At 47.8% G+C, this 20,758-nt stretch overlaps 1 protein-coding gene across 2 annotated transcripts; it reads left to right on the top strand.

The window, feature by feature from the left end:
* Window positions 1-5,936: 5,936 nt before the first annotated feature.
* On the top strand, window positions 5,937-11,714 carry RGS16 (regulator of G protein signaling 16). 2 transcript variants are annotated; one of them, XM_004469122.5, is made up of 5 exons: window positions 5,937-6,127; window positions 6,994-7,104; window positions 7,864-7,928; window positions 8,216-8,382; window positions 9,802-11,714. In XM_004469122.5, exons 1-5 carry the CDS (start codon window positions 6,084-6,086, stop codon window positions 10,021-10,023), a joined length of 609 nt encoding a protein of 202 aa, XP_004469179.1. In that variant the 5' UTR covers window positions 5,937-6,083; the 3' UTR covers window positions 10,024-11,714. The 2 variants fall into 2 exon arrangements, with proteins under 2 accessions (XP_004469179.1, XP_004469180.1); XM_004469123.5 differs by having other exon boundaries at window positions 5,953-6,127; window positions 7,867-7,928.
* The last annotated feature ends 9,044 nt before the right edge of the window (window positions 11,715-20,758 follow it).

Here is a 20,758-nt window from a genome sequence, read left to right as displayed (position 1 = left end):
ACCTTGGACAATCATTAAAAGAGAAAATTCAGATGATGATGAACTTTGTTCCTAAGTCTTAGTGAATGGAAGTGAGATGATCTCAGAAAAATGACATTTGTGACAAAGATGAAGAAGGGGAAGAGGATGAAGGTGAGAAAGAGGAAGATATCCAGAAACCCAGGGTTCTTAGGTAATTGTCTTATTTTGGACTCAGCACTATGAGGATAAGCTGTGGCCCCCTTTTCTGGCCAGCAGTTTTACCGTTACCCTAGCAAATGCATCAGTGTGATGGCAGGGGAGCTGGAGCTTAGCAGGAGGGAGCTGAGGCCATGGGCAGAGCATGGGGCAGGCAGAGGGCAGGCACAGTGTGGGAGGGAACCTGGGCACTGACGGTCAAGGCAAATTCAGGAGTCTGGAGGCAGGAGGACAGTGGGGTCAGGGTGTGGAGTACAGCAGACGGAAACAGCCCAGCAGGCAAGTTCGCCTGCGTCACGCTACAGAACCCAGAACGTGCAAGAACCAGGGCAACCCAAACCACAGAGGGCCAGGGCCACAGGAGCCGAGAGGAGCACTACATCCCAAGAGGTTTAGAGCTGAGGGGCTCCCTCCCTGGTGGGAACCAGGGATGCCAAGAGCAAAGCGGGAGGGGCATGGGCTGGAAAGGTTGGCAGGGGAAAACGAAGCTCTGAATTTTCCAGCAAATACAAATAAAAGTACAGATGATAATGGAGGGACTTTAGCAGAGCAAGGGGCTTTTCACAGGCACACTCAGAAACTGCAGGCACAAGGAACTAAGAAGTGGAGAAGCAGGAAAATCCAGAGCCGGTGATGACATGCAGCTAAGGGCAGAGAGAGAGAGTGGAAAATATGAATAGGGAGAGAGGAATGGAGTGGGGAAAAACAGAGGGGGTGGGGAGAGCATATGTGGAAAGAGAATTACAGAAGGCAGGGGGTGAGTTGTAGCATTTTGCCATTATGCCCCAAGAATGTGCTTCATTCTTCTCCTCTGAGCTAATTCTGAGTCTCAAAAAGTGTCACCTAGCAGGTTGGCATAGTGCATGATTAGGAACACAGGCTCCCAGCTGACCATGTACTAGCTGTGTGACCTTGGGCAAATTACTTAGCCAATTTCTGCCACAGTTTACTCAAATGTTATGTGAAAACAGTATGTTACCCACCTTATGGGGATAATTGTGAGGATTAAGAGAGATAATTCAGGCAAGAGCTCATGAAACAGAGCCTGGCACATAGTAAGTGTTCAATGAATATTGGCTATTATTATTTGTGTTGAAACATCGGCCAACATTCTGGAGCATATGTTGAATTGAGCAAGTTGGGACTGAAGATAAAAAGATGACCACAACTATGGTCACTGCCCTCCAGGAGGTCATAGAGGAAACCGACTAAATCAAGTACAGGACAACGGAGGTAGGACTGAGGCACAGGATGGCTCCAGAGAGGACCTGGTCAACTACTTGGGGATGAGGTGGGTGGGGGAATTAGCACAGATATTAGGAAAGAGAAGACATTTGAGCTAGGTCTCAAAAAATAAGCTGAACAGTCGTGAAGTCAGTACTAATCTAGGACGACAGAACTCAGAACTGCCATTGCCTCTGATGAAAGGGATTGGCTGGAAAGGGACACGGGGGCATTTCTGGGCTAACAGAAGTGTTCTGTAGCCTGGCTGGGTATTGGTTACTTGTCAAAACACATTGAACTATATACTTAAGCTCTGTGCATTTTATTATACATATATTATACCTAGTAAAATTAGCTTATTGAAAAATATTCTTGTAGTTGTACTGGGAGAGTGGGGCCTTCAAAGTCAAGGTTAGGGGCCTGTAGGTATAAGGCATACAGTGCCTCTGGTAACCTGCCAGCTGCCGAGTCTGGCTGGATTTTAGGGTGTGAGGTGAAGGGAAGGGAGATAGAGCCTTATATGCCATGCACAAGTGTCTGGATATCATCCTTCAAGCCATGGGTACCATGAAGAGCTGAAGCCTCATCTCCAGGAGGCTGAGACTGCCTGCTGTGGAGGCTGGTGTCTGGGGCCCGTGTTGAGCAGAAAGCAGCAGGCCTCCCACACACCATCTCCTTAGAACTCTGCCCAGAGTCTTCCCTGAGGGGGAGGGATGAGGATGAAAAACCAGAGAGGAAGAATACAGCTGACAAAGAGAGCTGTACCCAGTGCCCTCGAGGATAATCAGGGAGGCACACTCAACTTCCTGCAGCCAGGCTGAACTCGGTCAACTTCCTCCACCCAGGAGGGAGGGCACCCAAAGCTTCTTTCATGATCCAGCAAGGAAACATCTCCAAGGTACTGCCTACTTCACTTCTGCTGGAGGCCACCTCTGCCTCCTCATCCAATTGCCTCAGGATAAGTGTAGCCCCTGTGGTTTTAATGCCCTTAACCCTAAAAGTGGCACCCAATGGTATTCCACCTAAGTGTCTCTGCCAGTTTTTAAGGAATTCCTGAATCTTCTTGCCCTAGGTGAGCACTCTGCAGTATACCCAGACTACAGCAGACTTCTTCCGAGCTGGTTCTTTCATTTGGAACACTTCTTCAACAAGTCTTGGACCTAAATCTCACTATCCTCTATCCTTTTCCTCTATGAAAAACCCCTCCAACTCCTTTATTTTTTTTTAACAGTGATCTCCCCCTTTCCTAGACATTTGTTCCAGTTCCAGGTAATAATTCCCTTTCACCCCCACCATGTTAGTATTGTTGCCTCACTAAATAAATTATTAGGTCCTTGGAGGTAGAGAGGAGTCTTAAGAGCTAGAGCTTCCACATTGACTTGGGAACACAGTAAATTCTAAATAAATAGATAAATAAATTAGGCAAGGGAGTGTAGAATTTATTAAGAATCAAGAAAATTAGGAATAAGTACACCTGAGACATGGGTTGCAGGTGTGCTACAGGGTAAGACATGCAAATAAATATTTATTAGATTTATGATTGAATTAAAAGGATCCAGACCATGGTGGGGATCGTCTGTACCAAAGTTGAAGTCAAGAAAGTGCTTTCATTTCCCTTAACCATTTTCAGTAGACAAAGATCTAGTATAGATGTCAGCCTCTGTGGTACGGGGAGTGCTGATGTTGGAGGACTGAAGGAGATGGAAGGCAGTGTGGTTTCTGGACATTGCATGATATTTAATCCTGATCCTAGCTTTTCCCAAGCTGGTGACCCCAGATGACATAGGCTGTGCCCCCACAGCTTCCATTAAAGAGAGCAGAGCTGTGCTGGGAGCGCTGCACGAAAACAAGGTCAAGTTTTGCCAAAGCCAGTGCAACTTGCTGGTGAGCTCAATTTGCTGAATTTACAGCACCTGTCAAGTCATCCTGCATTGCTGAAATTGCAGATATGATATGAACTGTCCTGCTGGGAAGAGAATTTGGGATAAATTGTGAACTTCAAAAGTTTCTGCCTGGAAACTGAAGAGGTAACCATGGCAACCAGGAGGCAGGGTGAACTCTGAGAAGGCCCTTCATCTCCAACAGGGAGCTTTGTGCTCTTGGATTTGCCTGTCTGTGGGAGGAAGTACTAGCTCAGGAATCTGGAGATCAGGCCCAGGTCTCCGTTGTTTTAATGCACTTAACTAAAGGTGCCTCTGGCACTGTTGTTTTGTTGTCTGCAAAATGGACATGAAAAACCTCTTATGGCGGCTTCCCAGGGAAGCCGAAAGGCACGCAGGCTTGAGGAACCCTAAGCAGGTTCTCCTTGGAATCAGTATTCATGTTGTCATGTGGCCATGTCTGGGCAGGTTCAAACTTGGTGCTACTGAGGACAAGGCTGTGCTTTTGGTCCTTCCATAAACTCATTTTTGTTGCATGAAGAAAAACTGCCCCACAGACTACATCCACACCCCCACCTGGCAGCTGTGCTGTGGAAGCACCAGGTGAAGCAACCCCTCACCTCGGCTCACCACCGCTGTCGCCAGCAGAACGTCCTGCTGATGAGGGAGTTTGCTGCTTTGTCATGTGGATGAAGGACTATGCTGGAAAACAGAAACTTTCAAAAGTTTTCTAAAGATATTCGCATTACGTTTGTGACCGACTGGGTCATCTCCTGCAGGTCCTGGCTTTCTGAGGGAATCTGCCTTGGCAAATGAAGCCTATGCATCATTCTGATTTTAGCTTCTGTGGCTTGAGCAGTAACTCCAAAGCTGCTTTCTCAGCCAGCCTTCTCTTAAGCTCTCTCAGCTGGGAACATCTCCTTACCTGTTTCTCTTTTACCTCACCCTTTACATCCAGGAAAGCAGAGGAGGCTTGCTGAGGAGTAGAATTCTTGGATACCCCTTATGAAATAAAAAATTCAAGAGACACAAATTCCAAGAGACACAAAAAACTCACTGCTTTTCTTGTTCTCTTGGGATTCCTGTATCCCTACTGAAAGTGAAAGCTAGCACTTTCTAAGTGCTGACTACGAGTTGAGCCCTGTTGTCAGCAACTTAGTGTGGTACAGTTTGGCACGCCCTCCAGATCCGTGCTTCAGGCCTGAAGCCCTCATCTCACGAGAGACCCAGAGCAATGTCTGCTGTGGGTTTATAGCGCAATCCTGCAGAGGAGCGCTTGCAGAGGGAACTGCCTTGTTTAAGATTAGGCGGTCTTCTCTACTGGACCGCACCCAGTGACGGGTTGAGAAACAACCTTGCTTCAATGGGGAACAGTGACGATAAGCCTTCCCAGCTCCGGATCTTCCCATGTTTGCTGAATGCAGTGGCATGAAGTTCAACTAAACCCTTTCGCTGACACTCCTTCCTAAGTGTTGTTCTGGAAAACTCTCCCCAGTAAGCCTCTTGTGTGCAAATCTGTTACCTCAGAGTCTGTGTCCTGTGAATTCAAACTAAGACACAGGTATTAACTTATCACCGTCCCTGTCTTAGAGATGAGGAAACTGAAGCATGGAAAGATTGAGAAACCTGTCCAAGATCTCCCATCTGGAAGTGGTAGAGCCATGATTTGAAACCTAACGATCTAGCTCTAGACCCCACACTCTTAAACTTTCATGCAGCCTCCTAATAATCCCAAGGGAGCTGGGAACGGGACTGTAATGCCTTTGAGGGACCGGTGAGGTGAGGAGTGAGGTGGGCACATTTATTACCTTTATCGCAGAGCTAGCAACAGCTTTAGCTCAGGGTTATTCACCAGTTACAGAAGTCGTGGGGTTCTTTTTGATTTTTTGTTCTGTTTTGGCAGTGGAAAAAACCTGGTAACTTCAGATTTGAATTTTGGTGCCAACATTAACTTTAACTTTAAGCAAGTTATTTAACCTCCGAGGAGTCTTAAAAGTACCTGGCACACAGCAGGTATAATGCCCACCCCTCACCCCATCCCCCAACCGTTTATTTCCGGCTCTGTATCTCGGGCAAGTCTCTTTAACTTTCTGATCTCAAGCTTCTTCATCTGTAAAATGGAAAAGATGCTGAAGAAGTGCTCAGCACCGTGACCAACGGGGTAGGAACCCAATAAGGAGTCATCAGTAAAATCAAGGTTCTGTCTTGGCTGTTACACCCTGTGCCCCTGCCCTTCAGGACCCAACAGGTTCAGACTCTTCCAGGGACCCACACAACACGTGCAGTCCCGCCCCTGCCCGCACCCCACCCCCCGCAAACCCTCCCGACTTGAGTTGTTTTCCCGCTTTTACCAGAGGTCGGCAGGGTTTTGTTTTTTTTCCTCCCTCTAAACTGGGCGTGCGCTTCTCGTCTTCGCGTTGCTTTCCCCCGCGTCCGGCTCCCCACGCCCGGCGCCGGCGCGGAAGCCGGGGCAGCCCCGTGCGCCCGCGCGCCGCCCCCCGCTGGGAAGGCTGGGGGCGGGGCGGGGCCGCGCAGCCTCGGGCCGCGCAGCCTCCGCTCGCCGCACCCGGCCCCCTCCGCGCCCGGCCCCGCTCTCCCATTGGTCAGCGGCTCGTGGCCCCGCCCCCGCTCCCTCCGAGGGAATAAAAACCGGGTAGCGGCTGTGGGGCGCGACCAGCTTGATAAATCCGAACTTTCGCGTAGCGTCTTCGGCTCCCACTGCTCTTCTACCTCCTCATCCTCGGAGTGCCGGTCCGAGCCGCCACCATCCTCCCGACGACGTGCTGCCCTGAGCCTGCAACCATGTGCCGGACCCTGTCCGCCTTCCCTACCACCTGCCTGGAGAGGTAAGAGAAGCTTGCCCCGCTGCCCAGAGGAAGAAGCTCAAGTTCTCCAACTCTTAGGGAATGCAGCGGCAGCTTAGGAGACCTGGGTGGGCCGGAGAGTGGGCGCCAGTGGCTCGAGTGGAGAGGCAGAGGAAGAGACTAACTTGATGCCGGCTGCTCTGATACTTCTCTTAGAGTCATAGAGAAGAGACGTCCCTGGAGAAAGGGGAGGGATAGGCGAGGGCATGAGGGTCCCACTGCTTGCCTCCATTCCCTTGTCCTCTGACAAACGGCAGCCCGCCCGTGGTGACCTTATGAGACCCGACTGCACGAAGGCCACGCTGGCAGAATAGGTTCTTCCCAGTTTCTTAAGCACTTGATTTTCAGTTCACAGCTCAGAGCTAGGGGCACGGTCCCCTCTGCCCCTGGGAAGACAGGGAGATGCTTTTCAGGTCCTATCCATGAGATGTGTGTGGGCTTCTCAGGAACTGGCTCAGTAGTCTCCAGACCTTACCCACTCTGGTGGCTGGGAAGGAAGAGGCACAGATCCAGAAATACTCCTGATCAGCCTAGAGGGTGCTGAGCTGCCTGCCTTCTGCTAATCATGAGGCACAGAGATAGATCAGTGTGACTTAAGTGGGAAAAAACATACATACAATGCTGTTACAAGTAAAAGGCCTACCTGGACTCTAACACCATTTTGTTGTTTCTGGATGGATGATGCTCATGAGAGCAGCAAAGTCTGGGCCCTAGCAACAGCCTTGTCCCAAGAATCCTTGTGGCAGGAATTTGGGTGACACCAGCTTGACCTCTGCTGGGTCCCATAATCCTCTCCATGTTAGCTGATAAAAGAGTGAATCCTTATGTGTGCAAACATTGTTTTCCAGAGCCAAAGAACTCAAGACACGTCTGGGGATCTTTCTTCACAAATCAGAATTGGGCTCTGAGACTGGAAATGCTGGCAAGCTTGAGCGGGGCAGTAACTGCACCAAAGAAAGGTAAGTCCTCAAGACAAAAAAACCCCCAAAACAAACAAACCACAAAAAACAATAATAAGAAAAAAGAGAGGTCAGTCCAGCCAAGGACTCCTAAAGGGGAGGGAGCCAGATTTAGGAAAGGAGTCATGAGAAGGAAAAGACGAGGAGAAACTAGGGTTTTTTAAGGTCTGCGGGCTTGGCTCCAGGGATCTAAGTCCACCCACAGAAGGCTCCTCCGGGTCCTGAGTGTCTGTTATCATATGATCTCATCTGGAGATATGCATTGCAGATGAAACCAGGGCCAGGACCACTTGACTTTACTGCTGTCAGCATGGACCTTGCCTACAAGCCCTCCCATACTGAGCATCTGCCGTTGCTAGTGCAGTCCTAGGTTCCCTGAGGTTTTGGGTGGACATAGTCACTCTTCATGAGGCCTTTTTGTCCCTGGAGAGATATACAAAACAGTCTGAGAATGGGCAGGTATTTTTGTATTTTGGGGCAGGAAAGATACAGCCTTAAGAGACACTGGCTGAGGGCAGAAGGGTCCAGCTTCAGTTCATACTTAACTGAATCGCCTTCTTAGAAACACCACTGCCCCCACCCCCCAACCAGGAGCGGGAGGAGGCAGCTTCAGCAGTCACCCAGCCAGCGGTCGTGTGAATTACACAGATTCCCATTAGAATCCTGGCTAGGATTGTGCTCTGCCTTGATTTGCTGCTGTTTGTTATTATTTTTTCCATTTTAAAATCTCGGTTCTTTTTTTTTTCTCTCTCTCTTTAGCAGAAACTTCTCAGAAGATGTGCTGGGGTGGAGAGAATCGTTTGACTTGCTGCTGAATAGTAAAAGTGAGTAGGACCATGTTGTGTCTGTCTGTGCACGGCACGTGTGTGCTCACGTGCTCTGAAGTACACACATGCGGGATGCTGAGAGCGTGGGCAAAATAATAGTAGTAGTGATAATAATAATAATGATCCCCTAGTGTGCCAGCCTCTATTCAGAATACAAAGGCAGGTCCTTGTTCAGGAAAATTGCATCCTAAAAATAGAGCCATTAACTGCAATTGCTGTCTTTTCTTCCTTTATTCCCTTCTGCCCCTGGTCTGACCTGTCCCTCTTCCCTCCCTCAACCACAGATGGAGTGGCTGCCTTCCATGCTTTCCTCAAGACCGAGTTCAGCCAGGAGAATCTCGAGTTCTGGCTGGCCTGTGAGGAGTTCAAGAAGATCCGGTCGGCTGCCAAGCTGGCCTCCAGGGCCCAGAGGGTCTTTGAGGAGTTCATTCGCAGCGAAGCCCCTAAAGAGGTCAGAGCCCCCACGTGTCTCATGATCCTCCAGACTCTGCCTGCTCCTTCCCTACTGAGAACTGGGGGTTATGGGGCCAGGTGGTGAAGGATGGGGTCTAGAAGTAGAGTGACCTTATTTGTCAAAGGAGTGCGTGGGTTTCTGTGGCCGGAGATCAGGAAAGCCAGGCTCCTTCCTCCCCTTGGGGGATGGGACCTCAGACTCCCAGTGGGGTGGGAGTCATGGAAAGGCCCTTGGGCTTCCCTCCATGCCCACGTTTGTAAACCAAGTGCCCTTCAGAGGCTCAACTGCTGACGACCGGGAGATGAGGAGGTGGGGTCTTAGGTGACAGGCTCAGTCCCATGGCTGACCCGCCTCAGGCCACCGACCTTGTGGTCAGTGAGCTTCTGCCTGGCAGTCACGTTGGATAAAGAACATGGGGCCACCTGGTGGAGAGAGAATTGTCATTCATGCTTTTGTATCGTGTTTTTATTTTCTGAGTACTTTACTCTCCCTCATTCCACAAATATTTATTAAACACCAGCTACTTGCCAGGCACTGTCATCGTCACAGGGGATAGAGCAGCGAACAACAACATTGGGTCTAAATCCAATGGGAGAAGATAAGAACCAAGTCAACAAATGAATTTATGATGTTGGGATGATCTGTGCTCCTGTTCGAAATAAAGCAGGATATGAGAGATGGGGAGTGCCAGAGGTATGGGAGGAGGGAGGTGAGTTCTTTCATTTTAGAAAGGGAAGTCAGGGCTGGGCTCTCTGACAGGGTGACACTGGACCAGAGATGTGAATGAACTAAGGGAAGAAGAAACATGCTGACAGGAAGAACAGTCTCAGAGGCCACAGCGTGGCAAGCAGGCGGCAGGAGGGAGGGCGGATGGCAGATGGCCAGGTGTGCGGCCAGGCAGCCTGGTGGGTCTGGCAAGGACTTCAGCTTCTCCTCTGAGTGCTGAGGGAAGACAAGGAAGCGCCATAAGCAGAATTGCCACCCGACCGACTTGGGTTTTTAAAGGTTCGCTCCAGCTGCAGGTGGAGGATGGGCCAAGGGAGTCGGGGTAGAAGAGAGGGACCTGCTAGGATGCTCCAGCATTCATCCACGAGGGAGGGGATGATGACCCGGTAGACCTGCTTTCAGAAGTGGGGGTCAAAGAGGTTGAGTTCATGTACTTTCTTAGTGTAGTGTCACCATAATTTTGAATCACAGATGTGGGGACAGGCACAGAGCTGGAAAGCCAGTTAATGATAGACTCAGGGAAACGATCCAAAAGAGAGAAACATTTTTTTTAAACTAAAAACAAAAACAAACCAAGGCATCATACAAATCCTAGCCAGTCTTCTGGCCTTTTCACAGCCCCGCTGCCCTGCAGTCCTCCCTCAGCCCTCCCTTCCTCACTCACTGGTGTGCCCGCCCTCCTTCCTGCAGGTGAACCTAGACCACGAGACCAGGGAGCTCACCAGGAGGAACCTGCAGGCCGTCACGGTCACGTGCTTCGACGCGGCTCAGGGGAAGGCGCGCACCCTGATGGAGAAGGACTCCTACCCACGCTTCCTGAAGTCGGCCGCTTACCAGGACCTGGCTGCCCAAGCCTCGTCCGCCTCCGCCTCTCCGTGCAGCTGCAGCCTGGCTGAGCCCTTCCACACCTGAGCCTCTGGGGCAACAAGGAAGCCAGCCTGGAAGAGAGGTTGAGTCACCCATCCCCGAGGCTGCCATCCCGAGTGGGAGGCAGGTTCTACAAAGACAGCACAAAGGACAGTGAAGGAAAAAGCCACTTCAGCAGCCTGTTTCGGAAGCTGCGCCTTCTCCTCCAGAAACTGTGGGACTCAATTCCATGCATGAGAGGGTACCCCCCACTCCCAGGACCTGTGGCTAAATCTTGCAGATGAGGGTTGGGTGGGGTTCTAGGGAAAAGAGGGGTGGTGCAAGAGTCACCGTTGGTTTTCATCGTTCGCAATGGGGCAAGGACATAGTCTAAGGTGGTTTGGGAGATGGATCGGTAAAGGGAAGCTTGCAAACGGGTGGGAGAAAGAGCCCGTCACCTGCTTTGCCTGTTACCAGTTGACTCTGATGGCATCCTCTTTTCCTGATTCCCAGACTGTTCTGGGCACAGAGGAGCAGCGGGTAGGAGGCTTCCCCTTCCGCCCTTGCCTTCCTCTGGGCTGCCCGAGGGTCCCTTAGATGGCACTTCTCAGTATCCTGGGTACCCAGCCTCTCAGACTGGTCAAGTCCCTGTGTCCTGTGACTCTTCCCAAGATGAGATTTCTGTACCTCAACCTTTGAGCCCCTTTCCCAGTCAGTAGGGGTCCCTGCAGGAGGCCTTGCCCCTTTGAAATTAACCTTGGTGCTCTTGGTGACGGCTTGCAGGACCTCCATCTGCAGCGTGGTCCACCTGTGAGGAGGGCTTGCTGAGTGGCCTCTTGGTGTGCTGCCCTGAGGAGAAAGGCGTGGGTCTCTGGGGACAGGCCGTCTCCCTGCCAGCAGCTGTGATGGGCGCTCAGCCGGTGCTCCCCTGTGTTTGGGGAACTGTCTGGGAGGACTGAGGACCAAGTGGCTAATCTTGGGCCCCGAGGGATTTCTGGCCCCTCTTCCTACCCTTGACTTATAGCTCGCCCTTCCTCTGTCTCCGGAGGGAGCAGCATGGGATGAAGGAGAAAAGGATCAGAAGAAACAGATCTCCTCTTGCCAGTTCCCGAAAGTCCCGTTTAAATTTGAAGCCGCTGTTTTTTTGTAGGTATGAGACTAGGGGGAAAGTTGCTGCAGGCCGGAAGGGGGGCCTCATATTTCTTTTCTGTGAATGTAAAAACTGGACAGTGTCGGGAGGGATGGACAGGGACCCCCATGACCCTTGGATGGAACGTGGTGGGGGGGGGAGGCTGCTTGGACGGACGGAATCAGAACCTGCCTGTCACCTCAGGGCGTGACTGAACCGACTTTCCGAGGTGGGGCTTCCCGCGCCAGGACCAGGCTGGGGGCGCCACAGGGCAGCTCACCCGTGGATAAAGAACTCTGCCCTGAGCTCTCCAGCAGCAGATTATTTAAGTCTAATGTGTTGTTGTTTTGTGACTATTGTCTTAGCATATTATTATTGTTATTTATTATTGTAATTCCTGTCTGCCTGTCGCGGGGAGTGCCGTAGGAGTCGCAGCCTGACTTCCTCTCTCTGCCGGGCTCTACCTCTGAACGCGCTGGACCTTCGGGCCTGTCAGGAACTCCTCACTCTTAATATTTATTTATTGTTGACAATGGAGCTGGTTTCCTGGGTATGAACGATGTTCTCCATCCCCGTTTCCTTGATTCAGCATATTATATTCTTGTAAAATAAAAACTCTGAGACCACGTTTCCGAAGCCCGTGTGGTCGGGAGGAAGGGAAAGGGCAGTGCTGTGGGCTTGGCCTCGGAAAGGCTGCGGCTCCATGAGGGCTTCGTGGGCCGGAGGTCAGAAGCGAGGCTGCAGTGAGGCGCCTGGCGACTGGCAGGACCAGACAGAAGGGGCAGGCCCGCTGTGTCCGGACAGCCGGACAGCCGGCAGCCCTGACAGAAGGACGGGGCGGCCCCCACCCCCGCCCCTGCCGCCTGACCGCCTCGGACAAGCCGTTCCCAATCCTGCCATAACCACGCGTGGTCGAGTAGCCACACGTCAGTCAGGTGGTGCTTTCGGTGGCATTTTTCACCTCGGCCCATTTCCATTTGAACTAGCATGCTTTTCATAATTTCTTATAAATAAAAAAGAATTTCTACTCTCTGATAATTTCACTGAGGCCTCTGAGATGAGCTATGGAAACCACTGCCTATGCAGCCACCCCATTCCTTGGCCCTAGGCGGAAGAGGGTCAAGCCAGGTCCTGAAGAATTGGAGGGTAGGTTTGCCAGGATCAAATCTGCCCTTTCCCTGTCAGTTGCCTGCTTGGTCTGCCTTCTTTTCTTATCCTATCATTCCTCTTGATTTTTCCCAATGGCCTCTCTCTTCTCTAGTTTGAAGTATCTGCTTATACACAGCTCTGGCACTTCCAGTGACTTTAATTCCTCTCCTTTGTTAGGCTAAAGTGAGCAGACCAGGTCCATATGGTAGGAAACCCTGTGAATCACACCCTGAGCCCAGATCTGAGGAGTGAGTCTGTGGGTGACGCCAGGAGGGGTTCTGATGGTGGTTAAGGACCCAGGAAGGAAGACGGAGGGGGGCGCCGAGGCAGGGCCCGGCTCCCTCAGTCTTGGAACAGCCTGGCGACATAGGTGCGATGTCCTCTGACGCAGGTGAGAAAGCTGCAGGTCCCAGGAGGGAAGATGCCCAGGTGGACAGCTCAAGGGCAGCTGCAGAGTGGGGATCAGAGAGCTGGCTGGAGGGACGTGGCTGGGGAGGGAGGAAGAACGGGGCGCCCGGGGAGGCATGGGGGGATGAAGAGGGGCATTTGTGTCACGCCCCCCTCTCACGGCTTCCATCTTTGCCTTTTAACGTGCACATACTGACTGACAGAAAACCAACAGCAGTAACCATACCTTCTACCGCAAGCAGCCTCCTTAATGGGTAGGCGGGGGATTCTGAATATGTTCACACAAGGGCAGACACGTGTGTGTTCCAGGAGGAAAGGATGGGTGTAGCCAGTGAGTGACAGAAGCGCATGGGGCTGATGGACATGGACAACCAGGGTGGGTGCTGGCCGGCCCCGCAAACCCGACCATCCTCAAGGCTTGCTCCCAGCTGATACCTCTGTCCCACTCCTTCCCACACTCGGTGTCTTGGAATCAGTGATGTTCCCCGAAGAACATCTTAGAGAAGAAGGACTTCACTGCAGAATAGATCTCCCAGGCACCAGGCTCAAAACAGGCCCACCCCATTCTGGCTCTCAGAGCGCCTCATGGTTTCCTGAAGATGGCAGCACTAGCAAGCAGCCCTGTCCTCTTCACACTCACCGGCTCCACCCCTGCCTCTGGGCACCACACGCTTTGGCCTAGGAAGCAAAAGCAGCACCCAGAGGGGGTTCTGCTGCCGGGGGACCCCTCGAACCTGCTCTCTGGCCACTCCCTCAACTGCCCCTTAAAAAAATCTTCTGCAGAGCCCAGACTCACCCTCCTAGTCCTAGTCCAAGTTTCCCCACTTTTGCATACTGGACCACCTCTCTGCTGTGTCCCCTTGCTCTCAACCTTGTGGGCCCCTGCCTCCTTAAATGGTCTAAGGATGCATCTTTCAAAAGGTAAGAGTGCATCGTGGCTGCATGGAACCTCTTCAAAGCTTCACCGTGAAGCCAAGTCTACATCTTACCAAGCCATCCCAGGATTTCTCCCGTCTCACTCTACACCTTCTCTGGACTTATCTCCTGCGCAGTGGCCTCTACTCACAGGCTCTTGCATTCCCATTTTTTTTTTTTTTTTTTTTTAACACTGGTGCACGTCCTTCTCTCTGCCAGGAATTCCCTCTCCCTTTTTCTCCTTTTCTGAGGAGGAGCGTGTGTAGGGGGAACATCAGCTTTCAAATCCAAGAAAAATTTCACCTCAGTGAAGCCTTCCCAGACTTCCACTTTACAGTTCTGTGATTCCAAGACACTCTGTTCTTACTTTGATTATGGCTGTTGTGTGTGGCAGGGCACTGGAACTTATCTGTTTCCAGGTTTTGCTCCCCTTAAACTGAGCTCTTCAAGGCTGGGGGCCAGTTATTTATTTATTTATTTATATTTTTTTAAGATTAAAAAAAAAATTTAATCCCCCCCCCAGTTGTCTGCTCTCTGCGTCCATTCGCTGTGTGTTCCTCTGTGACCGCCTCTATCCTTATCAGTGGCACGGGAATCTGTTTCTTTTTGTTGTGTCATCTTGTGTCAGCTCTCCGTGTGTGGCGCCATTCCTGGGCAGGCTGCACTTTCTTTCGCGCTGGGCAGCTCTCCTTATGGGGCACACTCCTTGCGTGTGAGGCTCCCCTATGTGGGGGACACCCCTGCGTGGCAGGGCACTCCTTGCGCGCATCAGCACTGTGTGTGGGCCAGCTGCACACGGGTCAAGGAGGCCCGGGGTTTGGACCGCGGACCTCCCATGTGGTAGACGGACGCCCTATCCATTGGACCAAGTCTGCTTCCCACAGGGGCCATTTATTAACCTTCACTGTAAGGGGGACACAGCACAGCCAGGGGGTTCCCAGCACTGGCTGTGGATTTAGAATGTTGAAGTCCTGGCTCCATCGCTCACTTGCTGTGTGACCTTGGGAAGTTACTTGAGCTGCTTTAGGGCTCAGTTCTCTCACCTATAAAATGAGGGTAATTAAACTGCTCCCCCATAGGGAGGATTGAACGAAATGATACATTGAAAGACCTCTGAATGGTGTTTGTACAAGGTTGGTAGCTGGCAGACGTCAGCTGTTATTATTATCTGATTCCCGGGACTTAGCACAGTGCCTTGTTTGCAGTAAGCATGATTCAAGAGATATGTATTGACTTTTGAATATAAAGGCAGAACCAAGATTCAAACCCAGGATTCCAGGTTTACTTTTCTTTCAAGTATACTGCAGCTGCTTCAATATCGTGTTTCACCAGCTGTTCAGAGCATTTCAGAATTTCAGATGAGGAAATAGATGGTTGAAACCATTGCATGAACCCAGTGTATCAGAGATGATGGGACTCACTCAAGTCAGATAGTGAGTGCCCAACCTGTGCAGTTGCTGCTGGTTCCTGGCTCATTCCTCACCCTCTGCTGCCTCCCTGTGGCCATGTCAGACAATGCAAGCTTTTTGTTGGTATTGTTTGAGAAGTTTGGTCTTTTCCTTTGGAATTATAGTCACTGACATTTCTGTTTCTCTATTTCGTTTATTAATGCATTTAATAGGTATGTGAAATTTTCATCGAAATGATAGGTATTATCACAGTCACTAAAATACAATTTCTACGGGTATAGGGGTTAAATCGAGATTTCATTAATCAACAGGGCTGAAATTAATACTGACTGTGACGTTTTTAGGTAAAAAGAAAAAGATGTGCAGGTTCTATTAAGTACTGCTATCAAGTTAATTCACTTCATTGAATCTTTTAAAATTGGATGGCATTCAATTTCCTTAGGGAAGAAAGTAAAGACTTGAAATTTAAATAACTGAGGAATAATGCTAAGGGTAAGAGGTCTACTGCATTTAGGTGCTAGATAATGGAATTTGAGTTGCCATCATTTAGAACAGTTATCTTTTCACTTACAATGTTGATGATTTCCAAGCTTTGGTCACTAAACTGCCTGGACCATGATTTAATTTAAACTTGGAGAAAAGTAATAATGTGTGAATCCATCTTTTATTTGCAATGGATTCCTACTTAAGGCATAGTTCTGTGTTGGAGAGTATTATTGACTTAGCTCATTTCATCTTGCCAGTTTCAAGAGGCAACTTCAAAGAAAGTTCAGTATAATAATTTAAATAGCAGGCTGGGAAGTTAAGACAACTGAATTCAATCCCACTTCTGCTACTTACTAGCTGAGTGATCTTTGGCACATTACTCAATTTCTCTGACCCTTATTTTTTTTCTGTAAAATGTGAAAAACAATAATACTGGCTTCATAAGCCTTTTGTGATAACACAATGGGAAAATATATGAAAAATATTTATCAGAGTGCTTGCTACATAGCAGGTACTCAATAAACAGTAGGTTATTGTGACAGTAATGGTTCTAAGTGCATCACATATATTAATTTCTGTAATCCTCACAACAATCCTAGGATGTAGCTACTATTATTATCATCCTCACTTTAGAAATACAGAAACCAAGGCCCCAAAGATTAAGTAAATTGCTCAAACAGTCGGGAGTGGCTTTATCAGTTAGCTACTGTGTGTAACAAAGCATTCCCAAATTCATTGGCTGAAAACAATGCACACTTATTGCTCCTGAGTCTATGGTCAATTGGGAAGGGCTTATCTGGGCCAGGCTTAGTTGATCTTAACTGGGCTTGCTTTAAGTCTATGGTCAGCTGAGAGCTGACTGATCTGGGGTGGCCTGAGTCATCTATCTGGGGATTGCCTGGCTGGGGCTATGGTGGATACTGGCCGCATGTCTCTCTCATCACCCAGCAAGCTAGCTTATTTACATAGTGGAGGCAGGGTTCCAAGAGAGTAAAAATATGCCTGACATGGTCCTTCTACCACATTCCATTGGATGAAACAAGTCACAAGGCCAGCCCAGATTCAAGGAGAGGGAATCTATCTCAGGGGAAGAAACTACGAAGTTCCATTGCAAAAGACTGGGATACAGGGAGGGATGAAGAAATGTGGCTTGAATTTTATTTTTTAATTTTTATTTTTAAAGAAGCTTTGGATTACACAAATGTTATATAAAAAATATAGGGGATTCCTATGTGTCCCATCCTTTCACCCTCCCACACTTTCCCACATTAACAACATCGTTCATTAGTGCGGTACATTTGCTAAAATTGATGTACACATATTGGAACATTGCCATTAACCAGGGACTATAGTTTGCATTATAGTTTATCTTCTATCCCACACAAATTTATAGGTTATGACAAAATATACAATGGCCTATATCCGTCATTGCAATGTCATGCAGGACAATTCCAATGTTCGGAAAATGTCCCATGTTACAGCTATTTTTCCCTCTCCCTCCCCTCAGAACTTCTGGTGGCCACTGCCTTTATAGCAATAATAGAAGTTCTTCCACTGCCAGGAGAACAAGATCTATAAAAGAATAATAGTAAGTCTACTTTAGTCCATTGTTCATTCCCCAATCTTGATAATTTGGGCTTGGTAATGTCCACTCTGCTTCTAATTGAGAGGGGGCCTAGGTCCCATGGGCAGATGGATGGGACTATCTTGCTTGCAGTTGCAGACACTTTCTGTTCCTTGGCATGCGCATTGTCCATCATCATCTCCTTATTAGTTGTCCTGTGTGAGTCCAATGAACTAGAGAGTAGGTGGTGCAACTCTGTTGAGCTTCAGGGCTCAACCTGCACATGAACAGACCAAAGATTTAAGTCTCCGGGACATACATTTAACAAGTATAGTGCTAATACCAGGTTCAAATAAAAGGGGCAGAAGAGCCACATGTAGGAACCTATAAATGAATCTAAGTCTGTTTCACTGAGGAACATAAAGTCCAAAGTAAGTCCTATTGACAGGGTCTTGAATTCCTGAGATTATCTGACCTGCTTAGACTCTCTGGATATCTCAAAAGCCCTCAGGAGCCTCCTTGCTTGAGACACTGTTTACTGTGGCAGTCAATGAAATCCTGCTGAGACGTACATGAGCATATCCTCCAGCCTCACTTTGAAATCTCTTAGCCATAAAAACTCATTTGTATAATATTTCCCCTTTTTGGTCAAGATTTTTTTCTGGATGGAAATGTGGCTCTTTTTAGTCATCATTCTATCATAGTGGGAGAACATGGATTTGAACCTCTGAATCTAGCCCCAGAGGCCTTGCTCTTGAACGTGCTGGAGACTTAATGCCTTGAGATCTGCTAGCTAGGGTCTGGCTGTTTGCTGCCCCTGCCCATGAGAAAGGAATGATCTGGCCACAATCCTCACGTAACCACAAGGGCTAGGGAGGGCCCAGCTCTGCCAGCTGTTTAGTATTGCCCACATTTCCTGCTACCACTCTGTTCCTTCATAACCCTGTCTTCTAATTACCTGGGTCATGATTATTTATGATTTTATTTTTAATTAAAAATTCCGTATGTTAGCCACACTTCCACGCTCTCATCTTATTTCATTCTTCACAGATCACAGAATAGATAAGTGGAATGATTTCTACAGTCGTAGGAAAGTGAGGCAATCTAGACTTGATTAGCAAAGTTGTGATGAAATAATATATATATATATTTGGTTAATGTTTAAGTGTGTGTGTTTTCATGTTTTTGTTTTTTTGAGAAGTTGTAGGTTTATATAAAAATCATGCAGAAAGTACAGAATTCCCATAAACCTCCATCACACACACAGTTTTCCCAATTATTAACACTTTGCATTAGTGTAGTCACTTTGTTACAAATGTGAAGCAATGTTATTACAATTATTCTATTAACTGTTCCATATTTTTCATTAGGGTTCACTGTGTTGTACGGTTCTATGGCTTGTCTTGTATATTTTTTTAAAGATTTCTTTCTTTCTCCCACCCCCTCGTTGTTTGCCCTTCCTGTGTCTGTTCATCTTCCTTGTTTCTTTGGGAGGCACTGGGAGCTGAACCCGGGACCTCCAATGTGGGAGGGAGGTGCCTAATCGCTTGAGCCACCTCCATGCCCTGCTTTATTGTGTCTCTCATCATGCTTTTCTTCCCTGTGTCTCTTGTTGTGTCATCTTGTGTCAGCTCACCATGCCTGCCATCGTGTCAGCTCGCTTTAGGAGGCACCAGGAACCTCTGTTCCCTGCTTTGCTTTGTCTCTCATTGTATTTTTCTTCTTATGTCTCTTGTTGTATCATCTTGTTGTGTCAGCTGGCTACACCTACCCATCACTCCAGCTCGCTGTCTTCTTTAGGAGGCACCAGGAACATAACCATGGACCTCCCATGGAGTAGGCAGGAGCTCAATAGTTTGAGCCACATCCATTCCCTCTATGGCTTTAAAAATTTTTCATTCTGGTAACATATATATACAATCTAAAATTTCCCCTTCTGACTAAATTCAAATATACAATTCAGTAACGTTAATTACATTCACAATGTTGAGCAACCCATCACCACCATCCGTTAAAGACTTTTCCACAACCCCAAATAGAAACTCTGTACCCATTAAGCATTAACTCTCCATTCCCTACTCCCACCCAACCCCTGATAACCTGTATTCTAGTTTCTGAGTCTATGAATTTGAATATTCTGATTAATTCTTTTAAGCGATACCATACAATCTTTGCCCTTTTTTGTCTGGTTTATTTTAGTCAACATGATGATGTCTTCAAGGATCATCCATGCTGATGTAGGTATCAGGACTTCATTCATTTTTATGGTTGAATAATATTCCATCATATGTATATACCACATTTTATTTATTTATTCATCTGTGATTGGACACTTGGGTTACTTCTATCTTTTGGCAATTATATATAATGCTGCTATGGACATCAGTGAGCAATATCTGTTTTAGTTCCATTGGGTAAATATGTACCTAGAAATGGAAGTGACGGGATACATGGTAATTCTATACTTAATTCTCTAAACAACCACCAAACTTTTCCACAGCAGCTATACCATTTTACATCCCACCAACACGATGAAGAGTGTTCTTATTTCTCCACATCCTCTCCAACACTTGTTATTTTCCTTTTTTTTTTTCAATAGTAACCATTCTAGTGGTTATGGTATGGTATCTCATTGTGGCTTTGATTTCCATTGACCTAGTGGCTAATGATGTTGAACATATTTTCATGTGATTTTTGGCCCTCTGTATATCTTCTTTGGAGAAATGTCTATTTAAGTCTTTTGCCCATTTTTTAAATTTGGTTGTTTTTCATTTTGTTCTTGAGATGTATGATTTCTTTATAAATTTCTTTATCAATTCTGAATATTAAACCCTTATCAGATATGGTTTCCTAATATTTCTTCTCATTGAGTAGGTTGTCTTTTCATTTTCATGATAAAATCCTTTGACGCACAAGTTTTTAATTTTGATGAGATCACATATCTATTTTTTCTTTTGTTGCTTGTACTTTTGGTGTAAAGCCTAATAAGCCATTGCCTAACATCAGATCCTGATGACACTTCCTTACACTTTCTTCTAGGAGTTTTATTGTTCTAGTTTTTATATTTAGGTCTTTGATCCAAAATGAGTAAGCTTTTGTATATGGTGTGAGATAGGGGTTGCCTTTAATTCTTTTTTTAAAAAAAAGATTTATTTAATTATTTATCCCCTCCCACCCCATCTGCTTTCTGTCCATTTGCTGTGCCTTCCTCTGTGTGTCTGTTTGTCTTCTCTTTAGGTGGCACACGGAACTGATCCTGGGAACTTCCAGAGTGGGAGAGAGATGTTTAATCTCTTGAGCCACCTCAGCTCCCTGGTCTGCTGTGTTTCTTATGGTCATTCCTCTGTGTCTCTTTCTGTTGCATCATCTTGCTGCACCAGCTCTCTGCATGGGCCAGCACTCTGTATGGGCCAGATTGCCATGTGGGCCAGCTGCCTTCACCAGGAAGCCCTGGGAATCAAATTATAGACCTCCCATATGGTAGATGGGGGCCTAATTGTTTGAGCCACATCTACTTCCTTTCATTCTTTTGCATATGGATATCCAGTTCTCCCAGCACCATTTTTTGAAGAGACTATTTCATTCCCAACTGAATGAACTTAGCATCCTTAACAAAAATCAATTGGCCATTGATGTGAGGGTCTATTTCTGAACTCTCAATTCAATTTCATTGATCTATATATCTACTCTTGTGACAGTACCATGCTGCTTTGACCACTGTAGCTTTGTAATAAGTTTTAA

The sequence above is a fragment of the Dasypus novemcinctus genome, chromosome 13 (assembly GCF_030445035.2).
Source record: "Dasypus novemcinctus isolate mDasNov1 chromosome 13, mDasNov1.1.hap2, whole genome shotgun sequence".
Taxonomy (NCBI): Eukaryota; Metazoa; Chordata; class Mammalia; order Cingulata; family Dasypodidae; genus Dasypus; species Dasypus novemcinctus.
The sequence above is the reverse complement of the archived record's forward strand: the minus strand, read 5'-3'. Positions and strand labels throughout refer to the sequence as shown.

Excerpts from the sequence above, each read along its gene's own strand:
- RGS16 (XM_004469122.5), top strand. The coding sequence starts at position 6,084 with ATGTGCCGGACCCTGTCCGCCTTCCCTACCACCTGCCTGGAGAG. Across the intron at positions 7,105-7,863 it reads AGTAACTGCACCAAAGAAAG|CAGAAACTTCTCAGAAGATG; the intron begins GTAAGTCCTCAA and ends CTCTCTCTTTAG. Across the intron at positions 7,929-8,215 it reads CTTGCTGCTGAATAGTAAAA|ATGGAGTGGCTGCCTTCCAT; the intron begins GTGAGTAGGACC and ends CCTCAACCACAG.